The sequence below is a fragment of the Strix aluco genome, chromosome Z (assembly GCF_031877795.1).
Source record: "Strix aluco isolate bStrAlu1 chromosome Z, bStrAlu1.hap1, whole genome shotgun sequence".
Lineage (NCBI taxonomy): Eukaryota > Metazoa > Chordata > Aves > Strigiformes > Strigidae > Strix > Strix aluco.
The window spans coordinates 27,960,330-27,979,499 of record NC_133971.1 but is presented as its reverse complement, the minus strand read 5'-3'; the positions used below and the strand labels follow the sequence as shown (position 1 = coordinate 27,979,499).

The window sequence follows — 19,170 nt, the reverse complement described above, 5'->3', positions numbered from 1 at the left end:
GTATTACATCTCCTATACAGGATTGTATTTCTAACTCTTTTTAGCAGAAAGGTTGATCTATGTTTAAATTCATTCCATTTAATTCAGAAGTGCTAGCTTTAGAGAGCTGTACGGAGGAGAATCTTTCGTAGTAAAATATCAGACATCCCAGTTGTGGTATCTGTGACAGGAATAGAGGGACAACTACATATGTTTATGCTTATCTTCCTCTATAATTCAAAAGCTATTCAAAGTGAATATATTTTTAAATTTGGCTTCAAATTTTAGGTGAAGTCAAGTGGTTCCTTGCTAGTCCACTTGAAGTCTCCAGTGTAAGTCATTTCGTTATATCTCATGACTTGTAACAGAAAAATATATTTTGGCCATACTGTATATATCTCTATTAGTCAAACTGCCTCCCAGTACCTACTGTCTGGTAGTGTATTGATTAGTACACTAGAAAAAAAATCACTTTTTTGTATGAATCTTGTCATTTTTGTAAGAAATTTATAACTGGTGAAATCACTACATTTTGAAGGCACTTGGATTGTGGTTTTTTTGTAGTAAACTTACTGAGGCATTTGAGCAGTTCGTATAGACTAACTGCATACAAAGTCATGAGTAGGCTTTTATGTTCTGAATGGGGAAAGTATCTGTGTATCCAAGCTTACCCACCCCTTTTATATATAATATAAAGGAGTGTGGGTGTCTGCACATTTTTAAAATTTAGATTATTATTTTAGAGACTTATTTCTCTCTGCCCCAAAGCTTTTTTTATGAAACTAAGTGCTTAGTTAAGCATTCTAAATGATTTTAACATAATTCTCTTCAATTTATGTTTAATTTACTGCAAGAACTGAAAAACAGAACTAGTCTGAAGTTCCCAGATGCTTATTACTTTGAAGAGCCAGGATGGTGCTGGAGATATGTAAAGGAAAACTTTGGAACCTGGTTTGGAGCACTTGTATTTAAGTTTGATCCATGACTTTTAATTAATGTGGATATTTGCTAAAGCAACAGTGCACACGTGCTGCCTTTTTAAGGGAGGAGAGCAAGTTTCAACCTGTGTAACCTGGAATACTTTTACTCACATATGAAAGTATTGATTAGTACTTAGGAAACGTTTTGCTCCTGCACCATCAGAGCCTCCAGTGACTTAGCTGAGAGAATAAGTGTATAAAATATTTGGGGCCAAGAGAATTGTAGGCTTATTTAACACTCAGTAATAAAGCTAAAATGCTTCTGTTGGTTTCTGACCTTTTTGATAGATTACCAGTAAAAGCAGATGCATTCAAACTTGCCAGTTCTCATAGGGAATTTGGAGGTTGTTTTGTTGTATTCTGTTCCTGAGGTATCTCGTCACGCTACTTCTGAACTACAGATCATAACTTGAGATAACTAATAATTAATGATGAATAACAATGACTTTCATGAGCTGTCATAATCAAATTTTAATTTGTCAATGATATAAAATTAAATCTGATGTAAGAACAACATGGGTTTTTTGTTATTTTTCAATATCATAATTTTTGTTGTTGTTTTTAGAACATTCCTGATGTAGATGATGAAGGATACAGCATTAAACCAGAAGCAACACAGGATATCCTTTTCACTGTTATTGTGCCAAGTTATTTAAGGTTACTACAATTTGAAGAGAGGAAGTAGTGATTAAAGTGTTAATTAAAGGGAGATGAATGACTTTCATGCTTATGTTGCAAACTTGTATGCTTATGTTCATAGCTTTTGCAAAATGTACAAAATTTTGTCTATCTTAGATTTTGTGTGTGTGCAAAGGTTAAAGATTAGATCAGATGTCTTTGGAACTTTAAGAGGATGGTTTGCGTCTGACAGAAAAAAAAAAAAAAAAAACAAAACAAAAAGCCTGAACAAAAGCTTCCAGGTGACCATGCAGATCTTTATCCTTGAAAAGCTCTCAGAAAGTTTCTAAAGTTTGTAAACTTTTTTAAGCATACGGAGTGGTTATCTGTTCTATACCTGCACCCTCCCACTTTTTTTATAACACCATTAAAGAGATTGGGAGGTCCAGCAGTCTAGAAATAGAATTTCTGTTACTTAGTGAAGTCATTAGACCACATGCTGTTTCTAATTGGTGCTTCTAGCTTTTATTGTCTTTTTAATAATAGCTTTGATATGCAGCATAGATTTTCGTTATGAGTCATTTTTTATGGAGGCTTGTGATTTTTCTCTGCTCTTCCTTTGAAGGAAAAAATTCTTGTCCTCTTTTTCCCCCCATCAGAAGCAGAGGGAAGCTCTACTACTAGGAATAATGCTGTAGATCTAAGCGAGCCTAATATGTTAGCAAGATAGCTAATTTTTGGAAATGTATTCACTGAATTTTTTGGGTACTGCAGATAAAAGGTAAGTTTACATTTTGCAATTACCTTAAATTGTGAAAACTTTTAAGCAGTTAACAGCACCTTGAAGTGGGCCAGTCCATCATCATAGCTTCTCTGTTTTCACCAGCCTTGCGGAATATGCCTCTGTTGACCCCAGTGAAGATTCCTGTACAGATAAAAGCAGTTTGTGTTATCTCCTATTTATAAAATGGATATAAAAGTAAAATACTTTTATTCAGTTCTGAGAGGGGCATTATTTCATGCTTTGCATGTAGTTATTCATCTGGGCATCCTTTTCGGCATTATCCTTTATGTTGTGAAACAATAGAAAAGGCCATACATTCAGTGAAAAAGCTCAATGATTTGCAATCCCTGTCAGCCAGGTACTTCAGCTTCTGAAAATCTTGACCAGATTCAGGAACTTAGCAGTTCCCTTCCTCTTTTCCTCTGCTAGCCTCCAAGAGTGTATATTTATTCTGTTGATGGGAACTCTTAAGATGATTTGTTGGAGGACATTATTTTACCATAATGGCAGTCAGTTTTAATAAGTCCAGTCTTAAATGTTGGAAAAGCACTTTACAAGAGTTGTCTGATTAGTAGGAGATGAATCTTGAAACTTTCAAGACACGACATCTTTTCATGAAATGAAAAACAACTTGTCTTTGAAACTTTCTTTTCTAGATATGATTCATTTTGGGGGACAGATAGGCTGTAAGATGAAGACATTTGACTTTTTCCTCACCACAACTCAGGGATTTTCAGTTGAAATGGATGTGGAATGTCTTTAAGGTTCAGGATTTAATCTTTGTCAGGGCATAGTTTGAAGAGATTTGATTCAAATGCCTGGCATATTTCCAAGTGAAAATAACAGAAGTGAGGTATAGAAAATGTATGCTTCCCCTAGGTGTTTAAGAAGATAAAAATTTTCAAATTATTTCTTGTCAAAACAATTTCATCTTTTAAGACTTAGCATAGGCCTTTCAGAAGTTTTATTCAGTGCATCTCCTGTGCATATAAAGATCTAAGGCTAAATTAATCTGTATATGTTGCTTATTTTGAGGACTGAGTTGTCATTGTGATTCCTTTTTTGCCAAGGACCACAGTGCTTTAAGCAGCTGACGTTGTTCAGTTTACTGTGCAGCCTTCTGTGTAACTGGCATCCTTTCTTGCAAAATTTTCAGTGCCACTCTGCAAATGGTGACTGCTGCTGCTTCTTGCTGTACTGTTAATGCTTGATACAGGTACAGTGGTCATTCCACTGCTAATTAAAAAGGCTAGGGCTTTCCTTCACTTGGTTTAAAATGATTTCTACATTTTTCGTACATGTGTTAAAATCCCTAGTTGAGTCTTACAAATCATAAATTTAACATGCAGAACTGTTGCTACTGTAGAATCTTTAATTTATCCTGATGCCTTCAAATATGCAGTTGTTTAGTTATATGACATTGCGCCTTTCAGAACAGAATACCGTTACAAAGATTAATGGAATGTGAAAAATAATTTAAACTCTGAGTTGTGAATTTTGGACAGTGGATATATTTGAAGTGTCTGTATAAATGCACAAAGAGGTTAGGCAGCATTTTTTGTCTGTAGTATTCACTTAATATGAGCATTTTGTAGAGCACATTTATGAAATGGATTAAGCAGATTAATTTTGAAGTATTTCCACCTTAACAGAGAAAAACATACCAAAGAGAACCATTTCTATTCATCCAGTGATTCTGACTCTGAAGATGATGAACCCAGGAGGTTCCATGTAGAAATAAAACCTGTCCAGCCAAATAATAGCTCTCAATATACCATGCCTTCCTTGGATGAATTAAAAGTATCTATAGGGAACATCACTCTTTCTCCAGCAATATCTGTAAGTTATTTTGTTCCTTGTAATTTTAAAGCATAGAAGAGAAAAGTGATAAAGAATCTGTAGTGTAAACATGTATTTTTATTGTTCAGGATTTATTCTGTGTTCAAGTTCAGTGATTCTTTTTTTCTTGTGCATTAGTGTATTGCAGCGTACCAATGTACTTTTCTTTTGAGTCTTGGAAGTGCTCAGCACTTGTCTTTCTGCTCTTGCCACCACAAGACATTCGAATACATTGTGGAGTTAGCTGAGCATGGCTTTTAACATAGTTTACTAATTAGTATTCAGTAATAAAGAAAGCTTTAAAACAGATCATATAATGTAGATACATGTAATATTTACAGTGCAGCTTTACTGATATATTCTGCCAATCCACAGAATGATCCTTTATGCCATGAGATGATATTACAAATAAACAGTATTAACATATGCTAGTACAACATTCAGATCAGAATAAGAACGGCTCTGATTTTAAGGAAAATATTGTGCATAACATATTAAAATAATAATTACGATTCTTCTCTTTTTTTTCCCCCCACATTTTGAAAGCAGAGACACAGTCCTGTAAGTACAGAATGGCTTTTCTTTCACACTTAGATTAAAACCAAGTAAGTGCAGTATGTGAGAGGAGTTACTAGGAAAATCTCAGGAATGTTTCTTTTCATATATACCATGTGATATATAAGCTGTTTAATTTTACTGCCCCAGCCTGTAAAGGGATTTAGTAATACTGCTCCCTTTGTCAGCTCTACAGTGTTTTTTCCTGCCTTTTCTTACTGGTATGGTGGGTGTGGTTGCTCTGTCCTGGATCACGTTCTGGTCTTCTAAAAGCTCAGAATGTTTTGCTTGGCATTGAAAGCAAAGCATCTCATAGAAAGTTGAATGGAAATAAGAAGCTTGGGGCTATTAAGCATTTTATTTGACAGTTAGTAAAAGAATATATTCTTAATTTTTTTTTTCCGGTTTCAGGCACAGATGACTCGAAATTCATCCAGTAAGTGTGAATCTTTAACTTTTAGTCTATTTATGTTACCTTATTAACATAGCATGAAAATAGATTTTTTTTTTTCAGTTGTTGAAGAAATAAACTTCGTAAGTATCTGTATTTTAAATAGAAAAAAATATTTCTCTTGTCATTTCTAGATACCTCTTCTTTTTCCATATACTCAGCTGTTCCCTATTCTGGGGGGGAAGTGATGAGGAACACATCCAAGAGCCAAGGGGGGGACCCCATGGAAGAGTCTCCTGTGCAAATTCTTAAAACCTTTCCACCTGCTCAAGTTTAGTATGACCCACAAACCAGCAAAGCACACTCTGTTTTATAGGCAAACACATAAAACATGGCCATGGAGATAGAGGACAGAGCATTAGCCTCTATCCTGTAGGGTTTTTTTTCAGTAGGAAACCAAGCCAGATTTGCTGAAGAATAATATTGATGTAAACAGTATAATTTAAGGAAGAAATTTCAAGTGAACAGCACTTCCTCCCAAAATGCATTGCTCGGTGTAATCCTCTCCTATTAGAAGGTATTTCAGGAGTATCTGAATTTATGTTATCAGAAGTAATGCATTTTCTCTTTTCCATTTTAATAATTCATAACTAGTTTTGAACTGCAACCATTAATATTTACTATCTTTTTATAATGAAGCTGAAATTTTTATTTTAGAGTGTCAGCTTTGGTGATAATACTGTCTTTTGCTTAGGTGAAGAATTAACAAAATCAAAGCTTTCTGCTCCAACTAATGAGTAAGTTCAAATTTAAAATTCTATCAAATGCATTTTTGCAGGAATTTTGTCTTATTTTGATCTAATACTCGGAAACTCATTGAAAGTATCAGCTGACTGCTATTTTAAGTTGGGCATCTATTGCATCATATGTAACAAGGAGATTTCTGTTCATTTGTTTTCCTCTTCTAATGCATTTGCTTCATTGTGATTTGTCTCAATTCATATTTATAATTAAATAATTCCAAAATATTGTTTTTCATTAAAATATCAGGTTTCAAATAAGACAGGTTTAGCTTCTATCCTGTAGTGTTCCATGGTAAAGTATTTAAAATTACAAGTCCCAAATCTGGACAGATCTGTATACCTTGCTAATATATGTATATACTGAAATAAATGGCTTTGAAGATGTATGTCTCCTCGAAAATGACAGTCATTTAACTGACGTTATGAAATATATCCACACACAAACTTGCACCAAGGTGTCAGTTCAGATAGTCTCCTTATGTGTAAACCAGTTCCTTGACCTGCAATTTGTAAGTACTTTTATATTTAGATGCAAAGACTAAACAATAAAGAAGAATTTATCAATTTTATTTATCACTTTATTATCAAACTACTACTGAAGTTGTAGATTGATTGTTATGAGTATATACGTCTTTCATTTATATTCAATTATAACTCTTAATATAGAAAGGGGAACAGTGACCTCCTGGCATGGGATCCGCTCTTCAGCAGTTCTCTTGAATCTTCCTCTTCAGCTTCCTTGGCATCCTCATCCTCCTCAGGTAAAATATTTGGTAGTAGAAAATTTTTCTCTACATAGTTCAGAATGTTCTGTAATTGCTTTTTTAGTTATTGCAAGGGAACGTGCTTTGGCTATTGAAATGAAAGAATTTTGTAAAACAGCATACTACCTTGTAAGTAATACACAGATGAGGGTGCAGTATATCAGGCTTCCAAGCTAGGGAGCAAGGGGGAAGAGGAAACACTAGAAACCTTCAGAAAATTCTATCTTGCTTCTGCCTTTTTTTAGCACCTTCTCTCACTTTCCAAAAAAATTATCACCATCTAGAATATAATCCTATTTTTTCAGCTAGTAGGGCTGGGAGATGAAATGGAGGTTGTCACAGCACCGTGAGACAAGCTGAGCTTCCACTTTGAATAGGGGTGGGTTTCTTCTTTCCAGGAAAGTCTGTTGAGCTATGTAGTACAAAACACCATGGAGCTTTGCTGTAAGGAAGTTGTTTCCTGTAGGAAACCATGACTATGTTAGGAGATATGCAGGCATAATCGAAGGGGAGCTGGATAAAAATGGCAGGACTGAGACTAGAATGAAGAGAGAGTTCTCTGAGTGCAGGACTAGTGGGAGGAAAAGGGTGGACTGAGGAATATGGGATGTGGAGGGAGAGGGCAGATGTTGTGTGGGAATTTTGGGGTGCAGGATTCTAGAGGCTATTAGTGTGGGCAGGACACTGGCAGGCTTTGCAGAAACCTGGTCTTTGAAAAAAAAAAAAAGAAAAAAAGCACAAAAACAGTCGATATTGATTGTTACATTCAAAAAGCAGCGAAGGAGAGGGAGGCAGGACAGAATAGCATATGAGTGGGTATGTGTGTTGAAGAGGCTGAGAGCAGATGTTGAGAAACTAGTTCAGAAAAAGGAAGAAGAGACCAAAACAAAAACAAATATTATGGCTATGTTAGACCTGCTTACTAAAAGTATTAATTTAAATATTTTATTATTTATGTGGATTATCTCAGGGGATTTAAAGCACAATCTGCTATTTACTAACAGTAGCAGATATGCTGTTTCCATAGTTCTTCTCAGTCTACCTACTGTATATCTATTTTCCAACCCCTACTGTCTTAATGTAGAGACTCTTCTCGTCCCACATGCCTGAGAAAGGAAGTGTTCACTGTTTCTGTTAGCTAGGTATTCATAGTCAAAAAATTATAATAGACATCACTTCTTCATTCACAGTCACAGCTTTCTAGTTGTTTTCCTCTGTGCTTGATCTTACAGATTGAAGAATAGTAAAGAAGAGTGCATACATCAATAGGGAAATTCCATGCAACTAGTGTTAATTCTTCTTGGCCTTAGTAATGTCCTTTTAACAACAACCAATATTGTTATGTAACCCTTTGGGTTTTAAGTGGAACTTACTCTTTCACTATAAATTTGTTTTCCTTTGATGTTACAGTTTTTAACAAATCTAGCTTACAGAAATCGTTAGATTGTCTCTTCCTCACTAAGGTAACCAGTCAAGATTATTGGCTAGTGGATCCAAATTTGTAACTCTTTAGAATTATATATTACTGGAATATGCTGAAAAGAAGTGGTGCTTTCTCAGAATAATCTGTTTTACTAGCTTTGGTCTGGTGTTGGGAGTCTGTAGAGGAAAGCAGAGGATGCTTAATTTGTTGTGCTGGTGGTTTTTACTGTATTGGGTTGTTTATTGCTACACATGAATGGGAAGTCAAAGCAAATTAAGAAATGTTCATACAGTCCCTTTTCTGGCAGCAGAGTTGTGGAAAAAGTAGTCTCTGACTGATGAGTAGTAGCAGGTAATTGGGATCTGTAACATCCTCTGTAGTCATATCTGATGGTAGTCATCTACCCAAGCCCTCATACCCAAAAGAGGCTTATGCACAGAGCCCTACATTTCATTGAAATTGGTGGAATATAGTGTCCTGTGGGCACAAGTGATTTTAGATATAAAATATCTATGCCTTGGCAAACTTTACCTGCTAAATAATTATTTAAAGGGTTGTTGTTCTATGAGTTAACTAAGGTATCTACACCTGTGAAATGATCCATGGAGTTAAGTAGAAAGTGAGTGTTCTAAAGTTTAACAAATTGAACAATACATTTGGGGGGGGGAAAATGGACTGGTGTAGGTCATATTGCTGTTTAAATCAAGTTCTGATGCTCACTAAACTGCAGCTTAGTTCTAAAGACTTTTAAAAATACACAATTTTGATCTGATTGTATTTTCCTTGAAATTAGTGGTTTGTCTTCAACTTGAAGATTAATATTGGTAAGCTGATGCTTAAAGCTTTTGAAAATCTTGATCCAAAACTTAAATTGCATAAATTAGTTGTTTTGTATAAGCATATCTGCATATCATGATACAGCATATTTCACAGATTACTTTTTTCTTTTTACTGTTAAAACATTTCTTTGGATATTGTTTCGTAAGTCAGTGTTAATCATTGAACGCTTAAACTACCATGATATTTGAGCAGACAGTGGTTTATGCAGCACAGGAGTAAACTTTGGTCATCCATGAATAATCCTGCTTTATTAGAAGTTTAAGCTGACTTGGTTATCTTGAACAAACACAACAAACATTTTTTAGCCAGCTAATGATATTGTAAAAATGCTTCTTTTTATTTATCTTCCTTATTTTCATCCATATGTATTTTTTAAATAGTTTTGAACAGTTCCACATTGCTTTTTGAACAGGATTTATAGTAGTGTTTTAAAGCCTTTGAATGATATTTAAAATATATATTGGAAAGGGAGAGCCATGTTAAAACTCCATTTATGTGTGCTTAGAGATTGTACTTGTTCATGGCAAAAGGACCACTGTAGAGAGGACACCTATACTTTTGATCTGAATTTTTAAACATGTTGCGCTCTTTTTCGATTCTGTATGTCAGTCTGGTGTTCCTCCTACCTTTGTCAATCTGCAAGATGTTGAGAATTAACTAACTTCGCATATTCTGCTTCTGTTGTCATCTGTTGCAACAGGCAACAGCCAAGTACAGGGATTACTTGTGGAAAACTCCTGTTTTCCAGCAGCCTGGACTATAGGATGAGATAGGAAATAAACTGCAGTGGATGTTGCCTCATACATACAGTTACTCACGAGATACGGACAGAAGAATATGAAACAGGATCTCATGACTGCATTGCCTTCATTCATTCATCAGACAGCCATTTATGTTGGGCTTTCCCATTACAAATGTTAAGGGTAAGAGGATAAAAATGTTTGGAAGGAACAGGATAAGATAGGTTTGATTAAATAACTTTGAAATAAATGAAAAGCAGAAAACTATGGAGGGGAAACAAAAATGGAGTAGTACACAAGAAGGAAAAGACAAAGATGAGAGGAAGTTAAATCATGACAGGGAGGAAGTTAGAGGAATAAGGAAAATCATGAGAAGCAGGGCCTTAAGTGGAGAGAAACACAATAAATTCCTTTTTGGCTTACTTAAAAAATGGAAAGTGACATGGCTGGCAGTATGAACAAAATACATGTGATATGTGGATGTTTTTTTTTTTTATTATTTGTCAGTGGTGGGATTTTTAGCCTAGTAGAACAGTAATTTTTCATGCTGGCTGTGGATACTGAATACCTCATGCAGTGCATATTGAATACTTTTTTGAATATTGACATTTTTATCTTTTCAGTGCTGGTCCTAGTTTCAATTCTTCCCTTTTCCTTCAGCTACACTAAAAGAGCACAATAGGAGCTCCTCTTCATCTACTGATTTGCCTGGGTGTAGAGTATCTCAGTCTTTGCTTGGACACCAGACAGATTCTGGGTCTACAAGCCCATCCTCACCAGACTTTACCATTAGCACTTTGTGCAAATCTGGTGTTACAGCAGCACCATCAGGGAGTACCAGTACTCCATCCGGTATTTCACAGTCTCAGAGTCAGTGGATTTCCTTTGCTGATGAACTTCTTACAATTAGACACACAAGCGCAGACAAGAAGGAGCCCCAAAGATTGCATTTTAAAACTGAAAATGCCTGCCTTGCCTCTTCTGCTTTGCTTGGGAATTCTTCCAACAGCTGTGCTTCTGAGGATCAAAGTGACCTTTTCAATAACACTATATGCCATGAACAATTATTCATTGAAGAAACTGGCACTGCTGCTGAAATTTCTCCTGCATCATCTTCAGCACTACTGGACTATAGTTTAGTGTCTTCTTGTGCTCATACAGATAAGGGTATGGCAAGCATGCATGGTGTACTGCTCTTTGCTAATAACTGACTCCAAAAAGCAAGCTATGGACTCATTTTCTTTTTGTTATTATTGCTCACCTGATGTTAAAATTAACTCATCTTCTTACTTAGAATGTACTAAACTGCTTGTTAGCAACAACTTCCTTGAAAGTTAGGACAATGAAGTAAATATGCAGCTTGAAATAAGAAGAGAAATTAAACTTATTCAATTAAAGGCATTGCTTTTCTCTTAACTATGCAGAGCTTTGCTTTTCTAGAAATAGGAGTGTATTTTTGTGGGATGTCAGACAGCAGTGAGATCTCAAAGATTAAGTGATTGAATTTGCAAAAACAATTCCATTCCTAAATGGCTTTGTGTAGATATTTTCAGATTAAATAAAGTTAAATAAATTGGATTTATACCTGTTCCTTTTTAACACCCAGTATTTTGAAGCATGGATGATATCACGGTAACACAACATATTAAGAGGGCAAAGGAAAAGTGCATTTGGGCAAATGTGCCGTGATTCACTGAATACCTGTGGTACTGCAGCAGACTACTCAGTGTTTAGCATGCACTGTCATCTTGGAGCATAATAAGAATTTTAAAGGAATGACTGATATTTTAGAAGTTAATTTATCTGGGGTTGTTTGAGTTTGCAACTCTTAAAGGATATGGTCAGTATTAGCCTAATTTCTTTCTTCCTAAGTCAGTGATGTATTTAAACAACAGCAGAATTATGCTGAATGCCTGAGAAAAGTCCATACTTGAAAGTCGCATTTTAAGTAACATTAACTGATTTAATTAAAAAAACCCATCCAAAATAATTTGAAGGAGGTAATAGGACATGCTGCAACAACATAGTTGTATATTAGGATTTCAGTCTATTTTGAAGTTAATTTTAGATCTGGTGTACTCATTGGATGGCATCTAACATCTATTTTGAAATACAGTTCTATTCATTCTATTCAGAAAAGTGACTTTGTAAAAGTGGCATCTTTGTACTGCTGCCACCTTCTGTTAGTTGTTTCTGTTAGGTTTAGAAGGACATGGGGGCAGTACTTTTTTTTAACTGCTTCTTACTTCTGATAACTCGGCTAAGAGATAATAAGGAGTTAGTGTGTTCTTACAATCAACAGAGTAATTTATCTGTTACACTGGTATATACTTATTGAAGTCAACACGATTTCAGTAGGCAAAATTCGGTGTGAACAGACTTACGCCGTTGTTAGCCGGGACCAAATATGAATTTCCACTGAATTTTCCCTTTGGAAAGGGTATGGTGAGACATGAAAGACTGACCTATATTCTGAATCTATAGACTCTACACCAAAGGAAACTCGGGTAAAACCATCTTTTTACATACAAACCTCCAAGAACAGTTGGTATAAAATCATTTGAGAGCAATGAGAAAGCCCATGATGCCATTTTTAGAGTCACTTTTCAGGGTATCACATGGCCCTGTTTTAAAAACATTTATGGTTAGTGTCAAATCTTACCAAATGGAGCTTGTAAAATAGGAACTTCTAATAGAAACATAACTTCCAGTTATTCTATTAAAGTGAGTACATATTTATGTTCAGTGTGATCTAATACTAATTTTCTTAAATTTGCTTTCTTTCAGCAAGGCCCACAACTCCTCTTTCTGTAGGCACCATTGTACCCCCTCCAAGGCCTGCTTCAAGACCAAAGCTGTCTACTGGGAAACTTAGTGGGATTAATGAAATAGTACGTATTGCTTGGTTTTTTTATTCTCTCTTGTTAACTTGATTTCAGATGTACCATTCATTTACACTGTTACAGTGGAGTTGCTTTCCAGCCAATGTTCAAGGAATCACATACACAGATTTTCACCACTGTCAGATAGACATGGAAGTTGTTCATGATAACTATATTACTATAACAAAATAATTCTTAACAGAACTACAGAGGTCCAAAACATATTTTTTGCATCAGCTGAATGTTTTTAATTGAACAAACCAGTAATTTGATAACAAAAGGATACCATGTATATGAGACTGAAGTTTTTAAAATGTGAAATACTAGTGAAGTTATTAACAAAGATCCATTGATTTAGGGAAATCACCAAAGCTTTGGGGAATGAATGGTATTAAGTAGATCTTTATCAGTCATGTTGGCACAAGTAGCCCTGCTGTGACTTCTCCCTGCCGTTGGTGCTGGTTGGTGAAGAAGGGAGGTGGCAGATTGCAGCAGCTGCCCATCAGCATAGTGAGAGGTTGCACGCTGCCTGCATCTCTGCTCACTGCCTGCAGTGCAGGTCTACCTGCCGGTAAGGAATGTGGTAAAGAATGCAAATACACAGCCAGCGTATCCGACCAACCCACGCTTAATCTCCTCTGTGAATATTAGGAGTCTTTGGGTTTCATTTGACTTACTGACTTGGAAAAATGTTACCATGGTAAGATACTCTTACTGTCTTTCAAAGTAGAAAGATATTTTCACCATATTCTTGTTACGGACAAAATTCTGGTCTTATGCTTTGACAAAACTGAAACATTTTTGAACTATTTTGTAGTTCTGAAAGGTCAGAATAGGGTTCATTTTGAGGTTCTTTTCTCATTCCAATATAAAATTGTAGTAATTGCTCTTAGACCAAGGAATCTATTCTTCATGTCATTATAAATAAAGAGAAGAATTTAGCTGGTGCTGTTCTGCTATAAAGTATGATTCTGCACAAAACTACATTCATTTTATACTGTTGTTTTAGAACCTGGCTATTATCTGGATACAAGTGGAAGATTGTCACTCAGCTTCATTATATATCAACTCCTTTTACAACTCCTGTATTCTGTATAAAAGCCACATACCCAGCAAAAAGTGTGATAGAACCTAAATAAATAAAAAAACCAACCAGTTACCCAGCCAAAATCGATGCTTCTTGGTTTCTAGTACCTTTTAGATAGTTTAATCCCAAAATGATCATTAGTTTAATACCTTAACAGTTAAGTGAATCATAAAACCATCCAGAGATTTAGGATGGAAGGGACTTTTGAAGATCTCTAGGCCAACTTCCTGCTCAAAGAAGGGCCAACTTCAAAATTGCATCAGGTTGCTCAGGAACATGCTGAGTTTTGAAAATCTCCAGAGAGAGATATCTTACTGTCTCTTTGGGCAACCTGTCCCAGGGTTTAATCACAGGGTTACAAGAAGGAATTTTATCCCTAGGTTCAGCTGAAATTTCCTTTGCTGTAGCTCTTGCATCTGAGAAGAGCCTGACACCGCCTTCTTTGTACCCCCTTTTAGCTAGTAAAAGACTGCTCATGTACTCCAGTCCCAACTATTTTAGTTGCCCTCTGCTGGGCTCTCAGTTATGTTAGTAGCTCTTCCTTATCTCTGTAAATCCACATTTGCTGCATACATACACAGGGCTGTAGGCTTATGTTCTGCTACTTTGTGATAGCACAATTATTGACAGACTGCTACATAATTAAATATATTAGACTTAACTACCCAGGCAAAAAATTAATAATGATAAACTATGAAATAATGGAATTGATTCCAATGGAAAATAGAGGTTCTCTGTTTTATACTAAAAACTAGGGTAGATAAGGCATTAAAGGAACTATGTCGAGAAACACTATGAAATTGATTGGGACATGAAATGAAGAACTCTTCTATTTACAGTCATTTTTTCATCTCTTTAAAACCACTGTGTAATACTCTTGTAATTTCTTTTGTTCAGCCTAGGCCATTCAGTCCTCCGTTGACCTCTAACTCAAGTCCGCCTCCTGCAGCTCCCTTGGCACGTGCAGAGAGCATTTCCTCAATATCCTCTTCTGCTTCCCTCAGTGCGGCAAACACACCTACAGTTGGTAAGTTAAATTAACCATTTCAACTTACTTTAGAAATACCATAATTATGCCACTAGGTTCCACTTGTTAGGAAAACCATTCACTGGACTTAGTTGTTCCATATGTGAGTCCAATCTAGGTGCTTCAGGTATCCTTTGTGTTTGTGATACCTGCTTCTAAATGACACTGAGAGACAGTAGATTCAATTAGATTAGGCCATAGATCCAGTTATGGCATGTTCTTTAGGGAAATATTTTTCAAAAGTAATACTCCGTGAATTTTTATTTGGTATGCTTGTATATCCATTCATCAAGCACAACGTGTTATCATGTGTTTGTTCTGAAGATATTATTGTATAGGTGCAGCGATATTTTGAATACTGATAAATTTGAATTAATATAAATGCTCACAGAATTGAGCTCTTCTATGTTCTTTTTATTTTGTTATCCTGTAATTGCATTTCCAGAAAAATGAAACTAATGCATCTTTTTTTTCCAAGTTAGTGAAGTATAGAAGCTAAGCAGAAGTGTTTAGTAAAAGCAAAACAAGCAACCAAACAAAAAAGATAAAGATGAAAAGCAAATCAGTCTTCATGTGTTGCCACTAATTTCAGAAGGTTTTCTGATGTTTTTAAACGAAAATCCTTCAGTCTTGATATTTGGCTATAGCAAAGGAAAAGGAGACTTGGGGGTGAGGGGGTGTGTGTGCTTTTCTTAGACATTTTAACTTGTTTCTGTAGCAGAATTGAAGTATTTCATTTTTGAACATTACAGCTTTAGCCCCAAGATATATCCGATTTTTGAGTTAACAGTCAGTTATCTGTGAATGTTACTGATGCCAAGGATTCCTTGCCCAGGCTCAGCAGCTCAGAACAGCATCTGCAAAGCTTCTAGTGGGAGTTCTGCACTGAAAGCACTGCAGCTGTTTCCACCTTGTGCAGGACCAAAGCTACTAAGGGCTGCCCAGCCTTAGCTGCTACAGTTCAGTGTCCTCCAGTTTCCCAAATGCTGAGAAGCATCACAGAAAGGTAACTGATATTTTGGTTGCCAAAGTCCATCCAGGCTCACATCCTCAGGCCTCAACACTGGTGCCAAGGAACCAAAAGTTGGTGGCAGCAGCATCAATATCTCCAGCTCTGAGTGTGTGTTGTTGGAGACAGTGACAGAGTGAAATCATGAGGTGAGGGAGGAGGTAAGGAGGTGTGTGCTGACACCAAGGTTTGACATGGTTCTTAACCTGGCCTAGCAAAAATAAACAAGGCCAGTTCCATCTGCACCGACTGTATGAATTAAATAGTCCTGGAGAGCTGGGAAGGACAGTGCAGACAGCTGAATGACTTCGGGGCATGAGGATATACTCTGCACTACTGTCTGTATTCTTTTGACTTTTGCATAATCCAGTGTTTCCCTTACCCCATTTGTTACAAATAACAGGGAGTTTATTCTAATGATCTTTTCCCAAGTGAACTTGGAGGCATGCATAATTAATGTTTCTTTTATGCTTTAGCCTTGTTTTAATTTGCAAAGTATTTTTATTTATATTACATTTTTTAACATCTATTTTTGCTTGAAATATTTTGGGTTTTTGCAATGTTTTGTTTCATTTTAATGTAACAGAGGATTATCTTTTGATTGGAAATCTTCCTACAATTGAAAAGCTTTTTGAGACACCACCAGGTGTGGTGCTTAAAGCAGATTTACATGTTAACTAATCATCCTAATACACTACACCTAATGAAATTGTATTTATTTTGAAACAAGTTTCTCCAGCTATTTCTGGTATCTGGCAGATACAAGTAGCTTGAAAGTGCAACTACTTAACAAGTTATATGTTGTTGAAATCACCAAAACTTGATATAACTGGTTTTATATAATATAATCTTTTGTCTATCCCTGCCCCGCCCCCCCGCCAAGCAATCTGAAACTTGGTCTTGCTTCTTCAGTTTGTCACTACTACTTTCTTTCAAGTAATGTGAATACATTTTTACTTTGACAATCCTTTTTCTCATAAGGCAAGCAGGTAGAAATGTTTCTATATTTACATATAATAGAAATCTTTGAAAATACACATAATAAAGGTAATCTTTTTTTAAAATAAATTTTATTTTCATGACAGCCATTTAGCTAATATTAGAATTGTCTGTATCTTTGTTCCTAAACTGACCTAAACCAATTTGATCAGGTTTACTTATTTGCCCTTTTTATGATCAATAATGCAGTTTGGCAACCTCCTTGAGTGTGTCAATGCAACTGTTTGGATGGTTGTGTCACTAGCTCTTGTGTCAGCACAGCTCAGGGGCTGTTAATGGTGGTTAGGGCTGAGACAGGTGATGGGGCATCAAAGCCAGCTTTGCTGTCACTGTCAAAGGTGCTAGAGCTGGAGCCTTGAGCTGGGCTGCAGCCTGAGATGCAGCGAGGCCACATTGGTGCAGCTCTTTGACATCCCATCCCTCTGAGAGCTCACAGCAGGTATGGAAGACACTGAAGCTGAATATCACTGCACTGCATTGTATTTTCAGCAGCAAGACAACAAAACAATGACTTACAAAGTTAGGTTAAGCAGTTACGTTTGTTTCAATTTACTGATTTTTAGGAGAACGCATAGATTTTTATGAATAAAACATGATGAACTGTGGGGGCAAAGCAGGTAAGAAAGAAGCTATCTCATTTGTAGTCCCTCAGAGACATCTTAGAGAAATGTATGTACACATACATATTTGCCTTGGTATTTCCCCAAAAAAGCAAAAATAGTGTTATTATTCCTAATAAATCTCACTCTTCAGTCAAGAAATCAGTATTTGTCTTTTACTGATAGGAATATCATTTATATATTTGCATTACTCTGCATGATTTTCAAATATCAATATAAAAACATACACAAGGCCATTATAAGTAGAATATTTTAAAATAATTTATACATCTGTAAACAAGCTGGCATAATTAATGTGGGGTAATCACCTCCTATCTGCTCTGCAATTGTTTGTTGTTCCTTACTAAATTGGGGGAAAAGACAGTAACACACCCTGGCAACCGTAGTGCCACATCCACTGAGTGAGTATTTGGGCTTTAGTGGACAATACTTCTGGATTTCAGTATTTCACCAAACAGAACTTCTGGCTGTTGTTAACTCATTATTTTATTGCACATTTGCTTCTTGAAATCATGATTTCTGGATTCCTGAGAGTATTGAAAATCACAGCTTTTATTGGTATTTTTCAGGGAGAGAAAGGAAACTTTGGAAACATGTCCTATGTATTGTCTGAAAGAATAAATAAAACCTACTGTTCATATTGCAAAAATAAATTTTGTAGCCAGCATCATAATATTTCATTCATCTAAGAATTTTTGGTTTTGATACTCTAGTCACAAGTGTTCACTTTGGATCTAAGGAGGCCTAAATGTTGCACTAAGATTTTTTTTTTTGATGGTGCTGAGAAGTATTCTGAACATTTTACTACCTTATGCAAGAAATCATGATGGAGAGTGAGGTATGAGGTAGCAGAAGTAGATCAACTCCTGTCTTTTAATCTCTGGTTGTTTCTGCTTCTTTCACTTATCTCTGAAACTAGGGTCTAATATCTCAGACCTTCTGAGAAGAACAAGTTCCCAACTTCCTTTTTGCTTCTGAAAGAGCTCAGAAGGCTGTTGTAAATAAGATTAGTTTGCCATGAGCAATATTATACGGCAGCATTTTGTTTCTACTTTATAGTATGAAAGAAAAATTTCTCATTTTGCTCATGAAAAGAGAAAGATTGTGCCTCCTTTGTGATAGGTAATAGTATGTGATACAGGCCATTTAAGCAGTGGTACAAAAAATTAGTAAGATGCTCTCCACTATACTGCTGAACTAATAAAAGGATGGAACTTCCAGTATTGTCTTTTACATTCAGTACACACATAGAAAATTGGTGAAAAGTGAAATCCCATGACAACCAGTTTTGTCAATTGTACACCCACATTTCAAAAAGCCTTAGCATGAGGTCTGAGTTGATTTTTATAGCTATGCATTAGAACTGTGTTGTGTTGGCACAGGCATATATGAAGGCTTCTCCAACAATATCTGCATGGGAACTGTAATCTTTGTTGGCTGAAATAGCTAAAAGAATGTTCAGCAGTTCACTTATGTGGGGTAATATTAATGTATTTGCATTTAAGTTCATGCATACTGTAAGTGAATTCTTTGCATTTCCATGACCATTTTATCATGCTTTTTCCATAAAATAAGCATACAGTAGGGATTTTTTTTTAAGTATTCTAGTCAATGTCTAATTTCCTTTGGATCTGTTGACTTTCATCACTAGCCATTTTAATGCAGTATTCCTCCATCTCGGATGTATTTCTTTGTGTCTGTCCATTTACATAATGTCATACTGATAGTCCTGTTTTCTTAGGCTGCTAAGCAGTGTTTTGATGGTACGATTGTACTGTACTTTGTTTACATTTTTCTACATACTTTTCAAGTAATACTTCAGACACTACT

The 19,170-nt window shown here is 35.8% G+C and overlaps 1 protein-coding gene across 9 annotated transcripts in view; it reads left to right on the top strand.

Annotated features, from left to right (window-relative positions):
* The window catches only part of FCHO2 (FCH and mu domain containing endocytic adaptor 2), a 98,699-nt gene that overhangs the window by 66,094 nt on the left and 13,435 nt on the right, over nt 1-19,170 (top strand). For 3 of the 9 annotated variants that reach the window (XM_074812748.1, XM_074812753.1, XM_074812752.1), the window contains 9 exons: nt 1,525-1,582; nt 4,025-4,200; nt 4,747-4,761; nt 5,167-5,191; nt 5,901-5,943; nt 6,616-6,710; nt 10,377-10,883; nt 12,504-12,607; nt 14,583-14,712. In XM_074812748.1, coding sequence (XP_074668849.1) covers nt 1,525-1,582; nt 4,025-4,200; nt 4,747-4,761; nt 5,167-5,191; nt 5,901-5,943; nt 6,616-6,710; nt 10,377-10,883; nt 12,504-12,607; nt 14,583-14,712 — 1,153 coding nt within the window. The other 6 variants (XM_074812756.1, XM_074812754.1, XM_074812757.1 and 3 more) reach the window with 6 other exon arrangements.